Genomic DNA, 14427 nt, shown 5'->3' with positions numbered 1-14427 from the left:
AATTTTAACCCACGAGTCTCCCTCCTTTTCCCAATTCCCTTCCTTGGGTGGGGAGGGGACGTTGGGTGAGAGAAAAAGTGTTATTGCTTAGCCCTGGGTGTGGGCTAAATGAGGTCACTGGTGTATCAGGTGTAGCTGATGTTGGAGGGGAGGGAGGACAAGTGTCCAGGCTCCCAAAGAGAACCTGGGTGGGAGCATCACCATCCTTCCTATGGCACGGTGCCTGGGCACAGCTGGTCCAGGTTGCCCAGAGCAGCTGTGGCTGCCCCCTCCCTGGCAGTGTTCAAGGCCAGGTTGGATGGGGCTTGGAGCAACCTGGTCTGGTGGAAGGTGTCCCTGCCTGTGGCAGGGGGTTGGAACTAGATGGGCTTTGAGGTCCCTTCCAACCCAAACTGGTCTGTGATTCTATGAGTTCAGGGCTTTCAGGCTGAGTTTATGGGGACTCCAGGTGACAACCTCAGAGGGTCCCTCCTGGCATTGCAGAGTTTGCCCATGCAAGGTGTTCAGTGACACCAATGCCCACACAGGGGCAAAGCCACATCCCTGGTGACAGGCTGTGACCCTGAGACAGCCGCTCACTTTCTGGTGCTTCATTATATTTAACTCGGGTGAAGTTCAAGAGGATTTATGGCCAGGCTCGTATTTATGTGGCAGAGAGCAGAGCAGAAGGTCACATTCTTCTGCTGATGGTGGCTCATATCTCTGTGTCCTACATTTCAATGAGACCTGTGTAAACAGGGGATGGTTGTTATGAGCAGCGATATCACTTCTGCCTACTTCACGTGCTGCTGAGAGCAAAGAAAGGGAGAAAACCCTGCAATAAAAGATGCAGTTTGAAAACCTGAAGTATTTTGAACAGATCTGATCAAAGGGGATCTGATAAACATTTGCTCTTTGTTGCTTTGATAGCAGGACCCATGAGACATCTACAACTACCTGAAGGGAGATTGTAGCGCAGTGGGAGTCGGCCTCTTCTCCCAGGCAACCAGCGCTAGGACAAGAGGACACAGCCTCAAGCTTGGCCAGGGGAGGGTCAGGTTGGACATTAGGAAGCATTTCTTCTCAGCAAGGGTCATTAGCCATTGGAAGGGGCTGCCCAGGGAGGTGGTGGAGTCACCATCTCTGGAGGGGTTTAAGAAAAGCCTGGACATGGCACTTAGTGCCCTGGTCTAGTTGCCATGGTGGTGTCAGGGCAATGGTTGGACTCGACGATCCCAGAGGGCTCTGCCAACCTCATTGATTCTGATTCTGACCTGTTAAGTGCAGTTGGGGTACAAACGATGTCAATGTCCCCTTGGCAGCACTGGGAGCACCCAACGATCGGCGAAGGGGACAGTTAGAGCATCTCTGGACGCCCACCTAGGAAGGGCTAACCCTGCGTGGTGCTCCCTTTCCACAGGGATCTGCTTTTCAAGCTCATGGGGAGGCACTTGGGGACGTGGGCCGCGCACGCCCCGCTGTCTCAGACCGCTCCAAGCACAATGCCTGCAGCTCTGCCGGCGAGCCGGGGGCTGGAGGAGGTGTCTGTTCTCACAGCTTACCTCCGGGACCGCGCCTGCTAAATCCCACCGACTCTCATCAGCTGAGGATAACTCATGCTTCTCCTAATTTACACAAACGAAATGATTTCAGATACTTTCAAGGGAGCCTTCTTTAGTATCTGCACATCCTCAAGTAGGAGACTCTGATTAACCATTCTATGATTCTATGGAGAGGGGCTTTTGACAAGGGCATGGAGTGACAGGACGAGGGGGAACGGTTTTAAACTGAAAGAGGGGAGATTGAGATGAGATGTGAGGAAGAAATTCTTTGCTGTGAGGGTGGTGAGAGCCTGGCCCAGGTTGCCCAGAGCAGCTGTGGCTGCCCCCTCCCTGGCAGTGTTCAAGGCCAGGTTGGATGGGGCTGGGAGCAACCTGGTCTGGTGGAAGGTGTCCCTGCCCGTGGCAGGGGGTTGGGACTGGATGGGCTTTAAGGTCCCTTCCAACCCAAACCGTTCTATAATTCTAAGTTTTTGGGGGTTATGTGATGCACCTACTGGAGACAGCAAGGGGCTGGGGCAGGCGCAGAATAGAAACCCTGAGGTTCAGACTGCTTTCCTTTCTTACAAGAGAAGGCAGCCCCCAAACAAGCTGCTGGGCTCCCAAATGATCGTACACACCATCGCCAACAAGGCTCGAGAGCCACAGGATGCGTCCCTGGATGGCAGCAGAAGCTGCTCCGGTCCCACCAGGGTGTCCACGGGCACAGTAAAAAGGCACAAAGGGAATAATTATCTTTTTTCCACATCGCTGTTTAATCCCCTGTTGCAATTGGCCTCAGGTACATTTACTATGTATTTGTGGTTACGGCGTCTAATGGGGGTTTGTTGCTGAGGAGCCTCATGGACTGCTCGGGCATCGCTGTCACCAAGCGATAGCGTGGGTGTAACAACTCACACGTGTGTTGGTAGGGAGCTCTGACCTCAGGCAGGACGGCCGAGGGAGCTGGGGGTGTTTAGCCTGGAGAAGAGGAGGCTCAGAGGTGACCTTAGTGCAGTCTACAACTACCTGAAGGGAGGTTGTAGCGCAGTGGGAGTCGGCCTCTTCTCCCAGGCAACCAGCGCTAGGACAAGAGGACACAGCCTCAAGCTTGGCCAGGGGAGGTTCAGGTTGGACATGAGGAAGCATTTCTTCTCAGCAAGGGTCATTAGGCATTGGAAGGGGCTGCCCAGGGAGGTGGTGGAGTCACCATCTCTGGAGGGGTCTAAGAAAAGCCTGGCCATGGCACTTAGTGCCCTGGTCTAGTTGCCATGGTGGTGTCAGGGCAATGGTTGGACTCGATGATCCCAGAGGGCTCTTCCAACCTCATTGATTCTGTGATTTTACCATTGAAAGAATGAACACGTAATCCCACATCACGCTTTAAATAGTTTTTATAAAAAAAAATAAATCTAAAGCCAAGGCTCCAGCTCATGACTTCAAGCCCTCCTTCTCCTGCCGTGCGTATGTGCTGCTGAATTAACCCTTACCTGAGTGAAGCTCCTTCACCAGCGACGACATGGTGTTGGTGATGGAATCGGCCGCTACCAGCAGGTCGTTGCGGAGGTTCCTCCTCGTACCTGGGAGCAGAGCAGACACACCAACAGCGGGAATCGCACGTGCCCCACCACGATGCTCAGCCCCGCGTCCCCCACCGGGGACCCCCTGGGGACAGAGCTGGGTCACCCCAGCCTACGGCAGGGCCCCATCAAGTGAGAGCTGGTGATGTGCTCTGGAGCAGCCCGGGGTCTGCTCGGCTGCCTGTTGGCTAATTAGCTATTGCACCGCCCTTCCCCTTGATGAGGTTGGGGGCTGATCTACTGGAGAGCAGCTCTGCAGAGAAGGACCTGGGAGTTCTGGGGGACAACAAGTTCCCCATGAGCCAACAATGTGCCCTTGGGGCCAGGAAGGGCAATGGTGTCCTGGGGTGCGTGAGGAAGAGTGTGGGCAGCAGGTCGAGAGAGGTTCTCCTGCCCCTCTACACAGCCCTGGTGAGGCCACACCTGGAGTAACTGGGTGCAGTTCTGGGCCCCCCAGTTCAAGAAAGACCAGGAGCTACTGGAGAGAGTCCAGCGGAGGGGTACGGAGATGGTCAGAGGGCTGGAGCATCTCTGCTGCGAGGAGAGGCTGAGGGAGCTGGGGCTGTTCAGCTGGAGAAGAGCAGACTGAGGGGGATCTTACCAATGCTCACAGATACCTCAGGGGGGTGTCAAGGGGATGGGGCCAGACTCTGCTCAGTGGTGCCCAGCGACAGGACAAGGGGCAACGGGCACAAACTGAGACACGGGAAGTTCCATCTGAAAATGAGGAAAAACTTCTTTGCTGTGAGGGTGCCAGAGCCCTGGCACAGGCTGCCCAGGGAGGGGGGAGTCTCCTTCTCTGGAGATATTCAAACCCGCCTGGACACGATCCTGTGCAACGTGCTCTGGGTGACCCTGCTTGGGCAGGGGTTGGGCTGGATGATCTCCAGAAGTCCCTGCCACCCCTTAACCATTCTGATTCTGTGTAGGCCACTTTATGCAGGTCTCTGGATGTCCCAAGTCCTGTCACTGCCCGTGACAGTGAAGCCCTGCCCGGTGTTACTGTTGGGAGTGGAAGGCTGTAAAACACCCGCCTGTCTCACCTGTGGAACACATCAATAACCTTAACGAGCTCCTCTGGACATCTACGTGCAGGAGCCACCTGAAGCCCTCCTGGCTGGAGGCATTAAATTATTTTATTATGTGAAAGCACAGACATGTTATCCTGCTTCCTGTGTTCTCCACTTGCCTTGAATTTGCCTGATTTTGCATGATTAATATGACACAGCACTAATTGTGCAGATTGCCTTTCCGGAAGGATCATTCCAGGAAACATTACGGAGTCTGTTGGCCATTTTTTTTTCTTGCACGAGTTTTTCTAGTAGTTGAATAAGCCACCACTGTGCTTATCACGGGAGGAACCTCCACCTTTCTGCTGGCAGCAGTACTTGCATCTGAGACATCCCAAGGGACTGTTTTCTCCTCTTCCAAGACGATAAACAGCAGCATTAGTTTTCTAATTAGATGGTGGCCTCTCTATCTGAATATTTCAACTGGAATACCATCAGGGCATCAGGGTATTATTGCATTCTCCCTCTGGCCAGGGGAAGATCAAGAGATTACCTACACAGGTAACTTACCTTAAGACAGAATCAATCAATGAGGTTGGAAGAGCCCCCTGGGACCATTGAGTCCAACCATTGCCCTGACACCACCATGGCAACTAGACCAGGGCACTAAGTGCCATGGCCAGGCTTTTCTTAAACCCCTCCAGAGATGGGGACTCCACCACCTCCCTGGGCAGCCCCTTCCCATGGCTAATGACCCTTGCTGAGAAGAAGACGACATGACCAAGGTAACTGGGATTCAATTCACAGGTTTCCTTCTCTAGACCTTCCTGCAGTGATGGGGAAGCTCGCAGAAGACTTGTGCCCTGGGAGGAAAGAGAAGATGCTCCTAGTCATGACAGCAAGAGGTGGAACAGCACTGAGATCTTCACTCCCTTTTCCCTCTCTCTCCCACCATGATGATTTATAAGAATCTGGTGGATAGGCAAAAGTCAGCAAAAATTTAAATGGTTTTTTTTTAAAAAAAACCCCCTAAAAATCAGTGTACTGCAGGCACTGGCTGTAGCTTGTTTGCTTCTGGGGAGTTGTCACCACCACTGACGCCAAGCCCTTGGGATGCAGCTGCTCAGCCCAGCCCTGAACAGTTTTATACAACACCTGGTTCATCCCAACACATATCTGAGGTGCTGTCAGGTGTTAAAAACCTAGAAAAAAACCCAAGTTTTCACTTTGAGCAGAATCAACAGGTCCTGACAAAGACCATCCCCCTCTGAACCAGTCATTCAGGCACAAGGCATGAATGAGCCCTTGATTAATTACATCAGCTTCTACCAGAGCCAGGAGCTGGAGGAAGACAGCTCTGGTGAGTGTAAACCGTGCAGAGGGAAGTTTGCTTTGTCATGGCTTTTGCCTGCCTCTCCGAAGGGAAAAGCAGATGGCTGGAGAGCAAATGTGGACGCCAAAGCACTACTGTAAAATGAAAAAAACCCGAGTAGGACAGTTAATGTACTCCTATAATCATGTGCTCATTGCTCCTAGCAGCAGAAAGGAGATCATTTCATCTCTTTGTGCTGTCCTAATTAAAGAAGGAAAGGGGAAAATGATGAAGCAGATAGAGCAGATTTTCCCAGTGACTGGTAGGACTCACTGCGCTGCTGTTCCGCTTCACGCAGCTTGGAAAAAGAAAACCAGTCTGCAACGGGGGGGGAAGGAGAGGCAGCTGCCAAAGACATCAGTTGAGAGCTCTCGACTGCACCATCAAACTCGTCGTAGAGATGAAGAAGAGGCGACTGGACCACCCACAGCAACAGATGGAGTGTTGTGCCTCTGGTATTTGGCGTCTTGCCTCCCTGGAAATGCCTGCTTCTGCTGTCGGTTCTGGAAGTGTTTAGAGAGATGAGGAGCTTGTTCCTACCGACGGGATCGGAAAAAGACGCATCCTTCTCACGGATGAGTTGTAGATACTCGGTGTTTCCAGCCGGATGTCCTCCATCACCTGACCCGTTCACCGGCTCAAGTTCTGGAGAACAAGTAACAGCCTTCCCCTCTATTGAGTATACGGGGGGCTACAGGCTGGCGGTCCTTGCTGTAGCCCTCCAGGCATCAAATACCAATTAAAAGTATCCACTGATACTTCCTGCTCCTCTGATACCATTTTGTAGCCTCTTTCCTCACCTTCTTCTGGCAGCGGCTCATTTAGGCAAGGAAGATTGTTCTAGAAGGATATTTCCAATGATCAGGCGATAAATGCGAATTGTTATTTAAAATTTCTTCTCAGAAAATAATATTTCTTCTCAGCAAGGGTCATTAGGCATTGGAAGGGGCTGCCCAGGGAGGTGGTGGAGTCACCATCTCTGGAGGGGTTGAAGAAAAGCCTGGCCATGGCACTTAGTGCCCTGGTCTAGTTGACAGGGTGGTGTCAGGGCAATGGTTGGACTCGATGAGCCCAGAGGGCTCTGCCAACCTCATTGTGTGATTCTGTGAAAATCTGTTTGGTTTTGGAATATACCCTCAGTTCTGGAAAGTTTATTTTCATGTTTTCTTTGTTTTGAAAAGGAAACCGTCCATCTGACAAAGGTATTTGACACGAATATTCATGATCTTCCCTACCCAGAATGAGAAAACACCACCTCCAGTTTCGTGACTCCATGTGATACAATTTGTCATCTTTTAAAGAAATAAACAACCTGGCCTCGGGAACAAGGCGAGGGCTCTTGTTTACTGCAAAGGACCAATCCACCAGAGAGGCTGCAGCACCTGGGGACTACAGGCCCTAAGGTGTCCAATGCCCAGTGGGATTTCTCATGGAGTACCAAGAGGTGGAGATGAAGAGTTGCTGCCTGCCGGTTGTCTCTGCCCACAAACAGGTGAAGTCCTTGCCAGTGCATGAGGGAGAGGTGGATTTTTTGTCCTTCTCTCTTTTATTGTCAATAAGAATATAAAAGAGGAGTGGATGTCCATCTCCAGAAACGTGGATCATGTTCAAAACAACCTCCGTGTCTGTCAGAGGTACCCAGGGACACCAGGTTCCGCTGCTGTTTTTCTCACAGCTCTACACCTGGGGTGCTTCTGGAGTACTAAAGATGAAGAGTTCTGGACCAATATAGGCAAAAGAGAAGAAAAGAGCACGTAAAACCCAAGTGACACGGCTCCTGAGAAATACAGACCACGGGCACCCATTCCTACAGGGCATGGCTTCCTTCACCATGGCCAGAGCTGAGGTAGGTAGGACTGAAGAACAACTCATTTCCCCCTGCTTTGCAGTGAGATGGTCCCTGAAGGTTAAAAAAATATTTGCCAAGTTTCTTGACATCAGACTGACGGTCATGTCTTTGCTTGCCACCTTCCAGCATCGCCAGTCAAGGCTCTTCAGCGTTTGAGGAAGAGGCAGTGGTCTGCGCTGAGCTGAACAAGCTTCCATTTCATCCGGTGGTCTTCAAGTTTTGGAGCCCTTCTTGAGCTGACAATGGCTTTGACATGGAAAAGTTTGGCTTTTCTGAAACGCGTGACTGTAAAACTTTTAAAATAAAAAGCAACAGCAGCTAAGTATAAACTCACACTACCTACAGAAGCTGGGGAATAAAAATACGTGTGTCAACTGCTGCCCTGATTTTCTACAAAGCACGATGAGCTGTATTAGTCACAAATGGACAGCTTACCCGTTTGATTCAACCCCACCAACTTCACCAAAGACCTGGAGGACAAGGTGGACGGAGAGGAATACAGCTGAAACTACCCGATAATCCATGTCTACTTACATCTACTACCTGATGTCTACTTACAGAGCAGTGGGCAGCAAGAAGTTTAGGCCAGAAAATGATATTTTTTTCAAACGCAGAAGGGAGTAACGCGTAGAAAAAGTGCAAAAGAAGGAGCTCCGATGGTTGGAGCAAGAAAAAGTTCATTGTCCTATCTGCCCTTCTGCTGCTTCTTCGAGAAGCTGTGGCTGCCCCCTCCCTGGCAGTGTTCAAGGGCAGGTTGGATGGAGCTTGGAGCAACCTGGTCTGGTGGAAGGTGTCCCTGGCCATGGCAGGGGGTTGGAACTGGATGGGCTTTAAGGTCCTTTCCAACCCAAACCATTCTATGATTCTTTGTTATGGTCCCTTCTCTTCCCTTCTTCTTCTTCTCTTCCCTTCTTCTTCTTCTCTTCCCTTCTTCTTCTTCTCTTCCCTTCTTCTTCTTCTCTTCCCTTCTTCTTCTTCTCTTCCCTTCTTCTTCTTCTCTTCCCTTCTTCTTCTTCTCTTCCCTTCTTCTTCTCTCCTGCTTTTTTGTTATGGTCTCACCTCTGCCTCTCCTCTCCTCCTTTCCCATGTTCAGCATTTTTTCTCCTCCTCCCCACAGGGCTGCTGCATGCCCGTGTCTCCAGCAGAGCACGCCGAGCCGTTCTGCAGATGCGCACGCCAGCCAACCGCTCCGTTAGGAACAGCCTCGAGCTGCGCCGCAAAATTTCAGCGTCCTTTCTGCCTCGTAACCAGCAGAGAGGTGAGCAGCTGTTAGCTCAGTACTCTGGCTAAGAGGGCTACTTGTTTTCCTGCTTTTGGTCATTAAACTGCTTTTTCCTTTTGCAAATCACAGCACAGTTCAACCACCACATTTGTACATACGACCAGTTTTTAACGTCTAACTGTTAAATTACTTGCAGGTGTAACCTTGTGGGATGGAAGATCCCTTCCCCAGAGGGAAGACCATCGTCACAGAAATAATTAAAGATTAAAAACGTGCCCCAGAACTATTTGGTCTAGAGCACAGGGAAGGGGCTGATAATTATTGTCTCAATACTGGTGAGTTACGCTTCTGTTATACATAGAATCACAGAATCAACCAGGTTGGAAGAGCCCTCTGAGATCATCGAGTCCAACCGTTGCCCTGACACCACCCTGTCAACTAGACCAGGGCACTAAGGGCCATGTCCAGTCTTTTCTTAAACCCCTCCAGAGATGGTGACTCCACCACCTCCCTGGGCAGCCCCTTCCAATGGCTAATGACCCTTGCTGAGAAGAAATGCTTCCTAATGGCCAACCTGAACCTCATCGAATCACAGAGTGTTTGGGTGGGAAGTCCAACCCCCTGCCATGGGCAGGGACATCTTCAACTCCATCAGGTTGCTCAGAGCCCCGTCCAACCTGACCTTGAATGTTCCCAGGGATGGGGCATCTCCCACCTCTCTGGGCAGCCTGGGCCAGTGTCCCACCACCCTTGTAAAAAACTTCCTTCTCTCTACTCTGAACCTCCCCCTTTGACACGACGATGGCAGGATTGACACCAGATGTGGTTCTGCTCTGTGGGATACTCACCTTGGGTGAAAGCTTCCTGCACGTCTCCCCCGACGCCTGCGAGCGAGTCCTGTGGGACGTGAGTTGGGGTGGAGCCGGCGGAGGTGGATCTGACGGGCATGGGCATGGGGCCGCTGGCTCCATGGGTGGGCGAGGAGTGGGCCGAGCCTGCTGCTTGCGCCTGCACGGGAGACACGAGACACAGGTTCCAAATTTGCAACATTTTTTTTTTTTGGGTCAATGTCCAAAAATAATTCTGAAAAAAAAAAAATGCATAAGGAAGGATGTTTCACCAAAACACTCTCAATTTGAGTACTACGTGATGCATGAGTGGTAGATGCTGTGGGAGGACCCCGCCGTGGTGGCACGCTGGGCGCAGCACAGCCCGCGTCGGGCTGCAGCACCTGAGGTGGGGCTGCGTGTGGTACTCACAGCTATGCTGCCTCCAGCGCAGGATCTGGCCCACGGCCTCTGTACCACGTGCTCACCATGTCACTGGCCAAAAGTCAAGTTGGAAAAACCCCCAGGAAGGCCCAGAATGACCTTCCCAGCCGTGCGCTCCAGAAGGACCCACCATCCGCTTTGCATCTGCTCACAGAATCATGGAATCGTTTTGGTGGGAAAGGACCTTTAAGATCATTGAGTCCAACTGTTAGCCCAGCACTGCCAAGGCCACCACTAACCCATGTCCCTCAGCACCACATCTACACGGCTTTTAAATCCCCCCAGGGATGGGGACTCCACCACTGCCCTGGGCAGCCTGTGCCAGTGCTTGACAACCCTTTCGGGGAAGAAACTCTTCCTGATCTCCAATCAAGTGATGCACCTCGCTGGGTGTTCAAGGACACTTCAAGAAAGATGTTGAGGTGTTGGAGCGAGTCGAGAGGAGGGTGATCAAGCTGGGGAAGGGTCTGGAGGGTCTGACCTCCGAGGAACGGCTGAGGGAGCTGGGGGTGTTTAGCCTGGAGAAGAGGAGGCTCAGAGGTGACCTTAGTGCAGTCTACAACTACCTGAAGGGAGGTTGTAGCACAGTGGGAGTCGGCCTCTTCTCCCAGGCAACCAGCGATAGGACAAGAGGACACAGCCTCAAGCTTGGCCAGGGGAGGGTCAGGTTGGACATTAGGAAGCATTTCTTCTGAGCAAGGGTCATTAGCCATTGGAAGGGGCTGCCCAGGGCGGTGGTGGAGTCACCATCTCTGGAGGGGTTTAAGAAAAGCCTGGCCATGGCACTTAGTGCCATGGTCTAGTTGCCATGGTGGTGTCAGGGCAATGGTTGGACTCGATGATCCCAGAGGGCTCTGCCAACCTCATTGAGTCTGTGATTCTGTGACACTCGCAGAGAGCTCAGGTCCCCATGTCTCTCCTCCAGCCGACCATGGCAGAGGGTCTGTGCAGCCCGGCCAGGCCCCCCGACCCCAGCGCCCATCCTCACCGCCCGCGAGGCGAAGGCGTCCCCTTTCCCTGGAGCATCAGCCCTTATTTACGAGCCCTTTGAACGTGCCCAGCACCACTTTATTGTCCATAACCTGGTTGTTCTCTGCAGCCACTCGTGTCTGTCAACAACCTCTGGCCCCTCTTGCTCAGCTGCAGAGTTATTAGTGACCAGTTGTCCGGCTTTGCCAGCGAGGGGTTACGAGCTGTGACTGTGTTTATATTTAAGCACGCTCCCCACGCTGCTGCTGATTAAAGGAAAGCTGCTTGTAAATAATTACACACCGAGGGCACTCAAACCACCCAGCCCCTCCGAGCAAACACCCGCTCTGTTTGTGCTCCTGCTTCACCGTCTTTTTTTTTTTAAGCCTCTTCATCGTTCGCTCCCTTTGACGTGCGTCAGTTACCGGGGCAACCCGGCGATGCTGCAGGGTGACACGGCCAGCGTCCCGCGTGGCGGTGGCACCACCAGCACCCTGCAGCCAGTCCTCAGGACGTTTTACATCGGGTGCTGCCCTGCTGCGAGGTCCTGCTTCCCACCGGAGCACCTGGAACGGGCTCCTGCTCAGGACCGCGTGGGGACGGCTGCGGCTCCGGCTAATCCCCGTCTCCCTGCCAGCCCAAAGCTGATGTTCTTATTAACCTGGTCGTGTAAAATTGTCATTTTGAAACTGTATTAATAATAGGGGGGTTTAAAGAAGTGAGTAAGATGTTCTGGTGACGTGGGTGTCTGTGGGGGAGAGGGCTGCAGGGGGGACTTGACACCTTTCCAAGGTAAAATCATTAGTAAATGCACATGGAACTTCACTTCGTGGAGAAGAGGAGGCTCAGAGGTGACCTTAGTGCAGTCTACAACTACCTGAAGGGAGGTTGGAGCGGGTGGGAGTCGGCCTCTTCTCCCAGGCAACCAGCGCTAGGACAAGAGGACACAGCCTCAAGCTTGGCCAGGGGAGGGTCAGGTTGGCCATTAGGAAGCATTTCTTCTCAGCAAGGGTCATTAGCCATTGGAAGGGGCTGCCCAGGGAGGTGGTGGAGTCACCATCTCTGGAGGGGTTTAAGAAAAGCCTGGACATGGCACTTAGTGCCCTGGTCTAGTTGCCATGGTGGTGTCAGGGCAATGGTTGGACTCGATGAGCCCAGAGGGCTCTGCCAACCTCATTGATTCTGTGGTTCTGTGAAACCCACCTGCCCAAGCTGCGAGGGGACAGCTTCTACCCTGCAAATGTGACCCATCCCACCAAGGTGCCCTCCACGCACACAGTCGACAGCCCTGGGGAGAGGGAAATCTTGTTTTCACCATCCTTTGCCTTCAAGACACGCTGCCTGCATTTATGTTCTTAGAGTAAGTGCTGAAGCACTTGATTTTTTTTTTGTTTTAAATTTTTTTAACCTCTGGGCACGCAGATGGGCCGTGGCGATTTGCATAGTGCAGCCACGGGCGCGGAGCGGCTGGGAACGTCCCTCAGCTGCGCGGTGACGCGGTTCCTGGAACCGTGGTGATTTTGAGAACCGCTCGTGAGCACACGTAGATGCTGTGCCTCGGCAGGGAGCACAGACTCACAGAATCAATGAGGTTGGCAGAGCCCTCTGGGATCATCGAGTCCAACCATTGCCCTGACACCACCATGGCAACTAGACCAGGGCACTAAGTGCCATGGCCAGGCTTTTCTTCAACCCCTCCAGAGATGGGGACTCCACCACCTCCCTGGGCAGCCCCTTCCAATGGCTAATGACCCTTGCTGAGAAGAAATGCTTCCTAATGTCCAACCTGAACCTCCCCTGGCCAAGCTTGAGGCTGTGTCCTCTTGTCCTAGTGCTGGTTGCCTGGGAGAAGAGGCCGACTCCCACTGCGCTACAACCTCCCTTCAGGTAGTTGTAGTCTGCACTAAGGTCACCTCTGAGCCTCCTCTTCTCCAGGCTAAACACCCCCAGCTCCTTCAGCCATCCCTCGCAGGTCAGACCCTCCAGACCCTTCACCAGCTTGGTCGCCCTCCTCTGGACTCACTCCAACACCTCAACATCTTTCTTGAAGTGCGGGGCCCACAACCGGAGCAGAGCTGCATCCCCCGCTGCCCCTGTCCCCGTGCACGCTCACACTGCCACGCTCCGCGGCCCCGAGCGATGCGCCCCACAGCACCCAGCAGCTGCAGGAGGATCTGAAAGTTTTCAGTTGAGCAAAGACTTGAAAATCACCTTCGTGACAAACGCTGCCTGCTGGGAACGTGGCGGCTGCTCGGGGCTGCGGGGCTGCGGTTCCCAGGCTGCTGGTGCTCCCAGAGCAGCACAGGGACCCCACGGGCACTGGTGGGGCCCAGCCAGCACCCAAGCACCCACCAGCCGCCCGTGTGCTCCCCACCAGTGCGATGGGGGAGAGAAGTGGAAAAGCAAAAGCACGAGAAAAACTCATGGGTCGCCCTGGGCTGGACTTCAGGGCCAAGGAGATGGACCTCTCACTCCTGAGCTAGAAGATCTAGTTCTGGGCCCTCCAGTTCAGAAAGACCAGGAGCTACTGGAGAGAGTCCAGCAGAGGGGTACGGAGATGGTCAGAGGGCTGGAGCATCTCTGCTGCGAGGAGAGGCTGAGGGAGCTGGGGCTGTTCAGCTGGAGAAGAGCAGACTGAGGGGGGATCTTATCAATGCTCACAGATACCTCAGGGGGGTGTCAAGGGGACGGGGCCAGACTCTTCTTAGTGGTGCCCAGCGACAGGACAAGGGGCAACAGGCACAAACTGAAACATGGGAAGTTCCATCTGAATATGAGGAGGAACTTCTTTGGTGTGAGGGTGCCAGAGCCCTGGCACAGGCTGCCCAGGGAGGGGGGAGTCTCCTTCTCTGGAGATATTCAAACCCGCCTCGATGTGACCCTGTGCAATGTGCTGTGGGTGACCCTGCTTGGGCAGGGGTTGGGCTGGGTGATCTCCAGAGGTGCCTTCCCACCCCAACCAGGCTGGGATTCTTTGAAGATGAATGAAAAAGCAGCTCCTGACCAACACCGACACGAAACCCTCTTGTGCAGCCAGGTGGGAAATGCCGTGGTCTGAGCTACCCTGCACATGTCCTGCGTGGGGCTGGGACAGGGCCCTCCACGTTCTTGGCTCTAGGAAGAAAGAAAGAATCCGACCTCCTTGGGGATGATTCCTTGGGAGATCCGAGGGCACAGCCCCCATCAGGTGGTTGTATTTTTCATGAGTGGAGAGGACCGTACAGAAAGCAGGCACCCAAAGCATGAGGTAGCAACCACCCCTGCAGAGCCTAAAACCCAGCCGTAGCACTGGCATCATGGATGCAACAGACAGAAGCTTTGGGAAGGAAAGAAAGAAAGAATGAGCCCGAAGCAAACGTGTAATGATGCATTTCTTCTCAGCAAGGGTCATTAGCCATTGGAAGGGGCTGCCCAGGGAGGTGGTGGAGTCACCATCTCTGGAGGGGTTTAAGAAAAGACTGGACATGGCACTTAGTGCCATGGTCTAGTTGCCATGGTGGTGTCAGGGCAATGGTTGGACTCGATGGTCCCAGAGGGCTCTGCCAACCTCATTGATCTGTCTCTTCTTGTACTTTACATACATTTCCCTCTGCACTAGATGATGAGTGCTGTGGAAAAATGATGCACGTGGAAAAAC

At 53.0% G+C, this 14427-nt stretch overlaps 1 protein-coding gene across 11 annotated transcripts in view; it reads right to left on the bottom strand.

Annotated features, from left to right (window-relative positions):
* The window catches only part of DTNB (dystrobrevin beta), a 648286-nt gene that overhangs the window by 8726 nt on the left and 625133 nt on the right, over positions 1–14427 (bottom strand). For 7 of the 11 annotated variants that reach the window (XM_068406925.1, XM_068406681.1, XM_068406763.1 and 4 more), the window contains 2 exons: positions 9399–9558; positions 3008–3097 (listed from right to left, as the gene is read on the bottom strand). In XM_068406925.1, coding sequence (XP_068263026.1) covers positions 3008–3097; positions 9399–9558 — 250 coding nt within the window. The remainder of the gene's footprint in view (positions 1–3007; positions 3098–9398; positions 9559–14427) is intronic. The other 4 variants (XM_068407087.1, XM_068407167.1, XM_068407483.1 and 1 more) reach the window with 1 other exon arrangement.

The sequence above is a fragment of the Nyctibius grandis genome, chromosome 1 (genome assembly GCF_013368605.1).
Source record: "Nyctibius grandis isolate bNycGra1 chromosome 1, bNycGra1.pri, whole genome shotgun sequence".
Classification (NCBI taxonomy): domain Eukaryota; kingdom Metazoa; phylum Chordata; class Aves; order Nyctibiiformes; family Nyctibiidae; genus Nyctibius; species Nyctibius grandis.
Note: the sequence above shows the minus strand (reverse complement) of the source record. Positions and strands in the feature narration are given on the sequence as shown.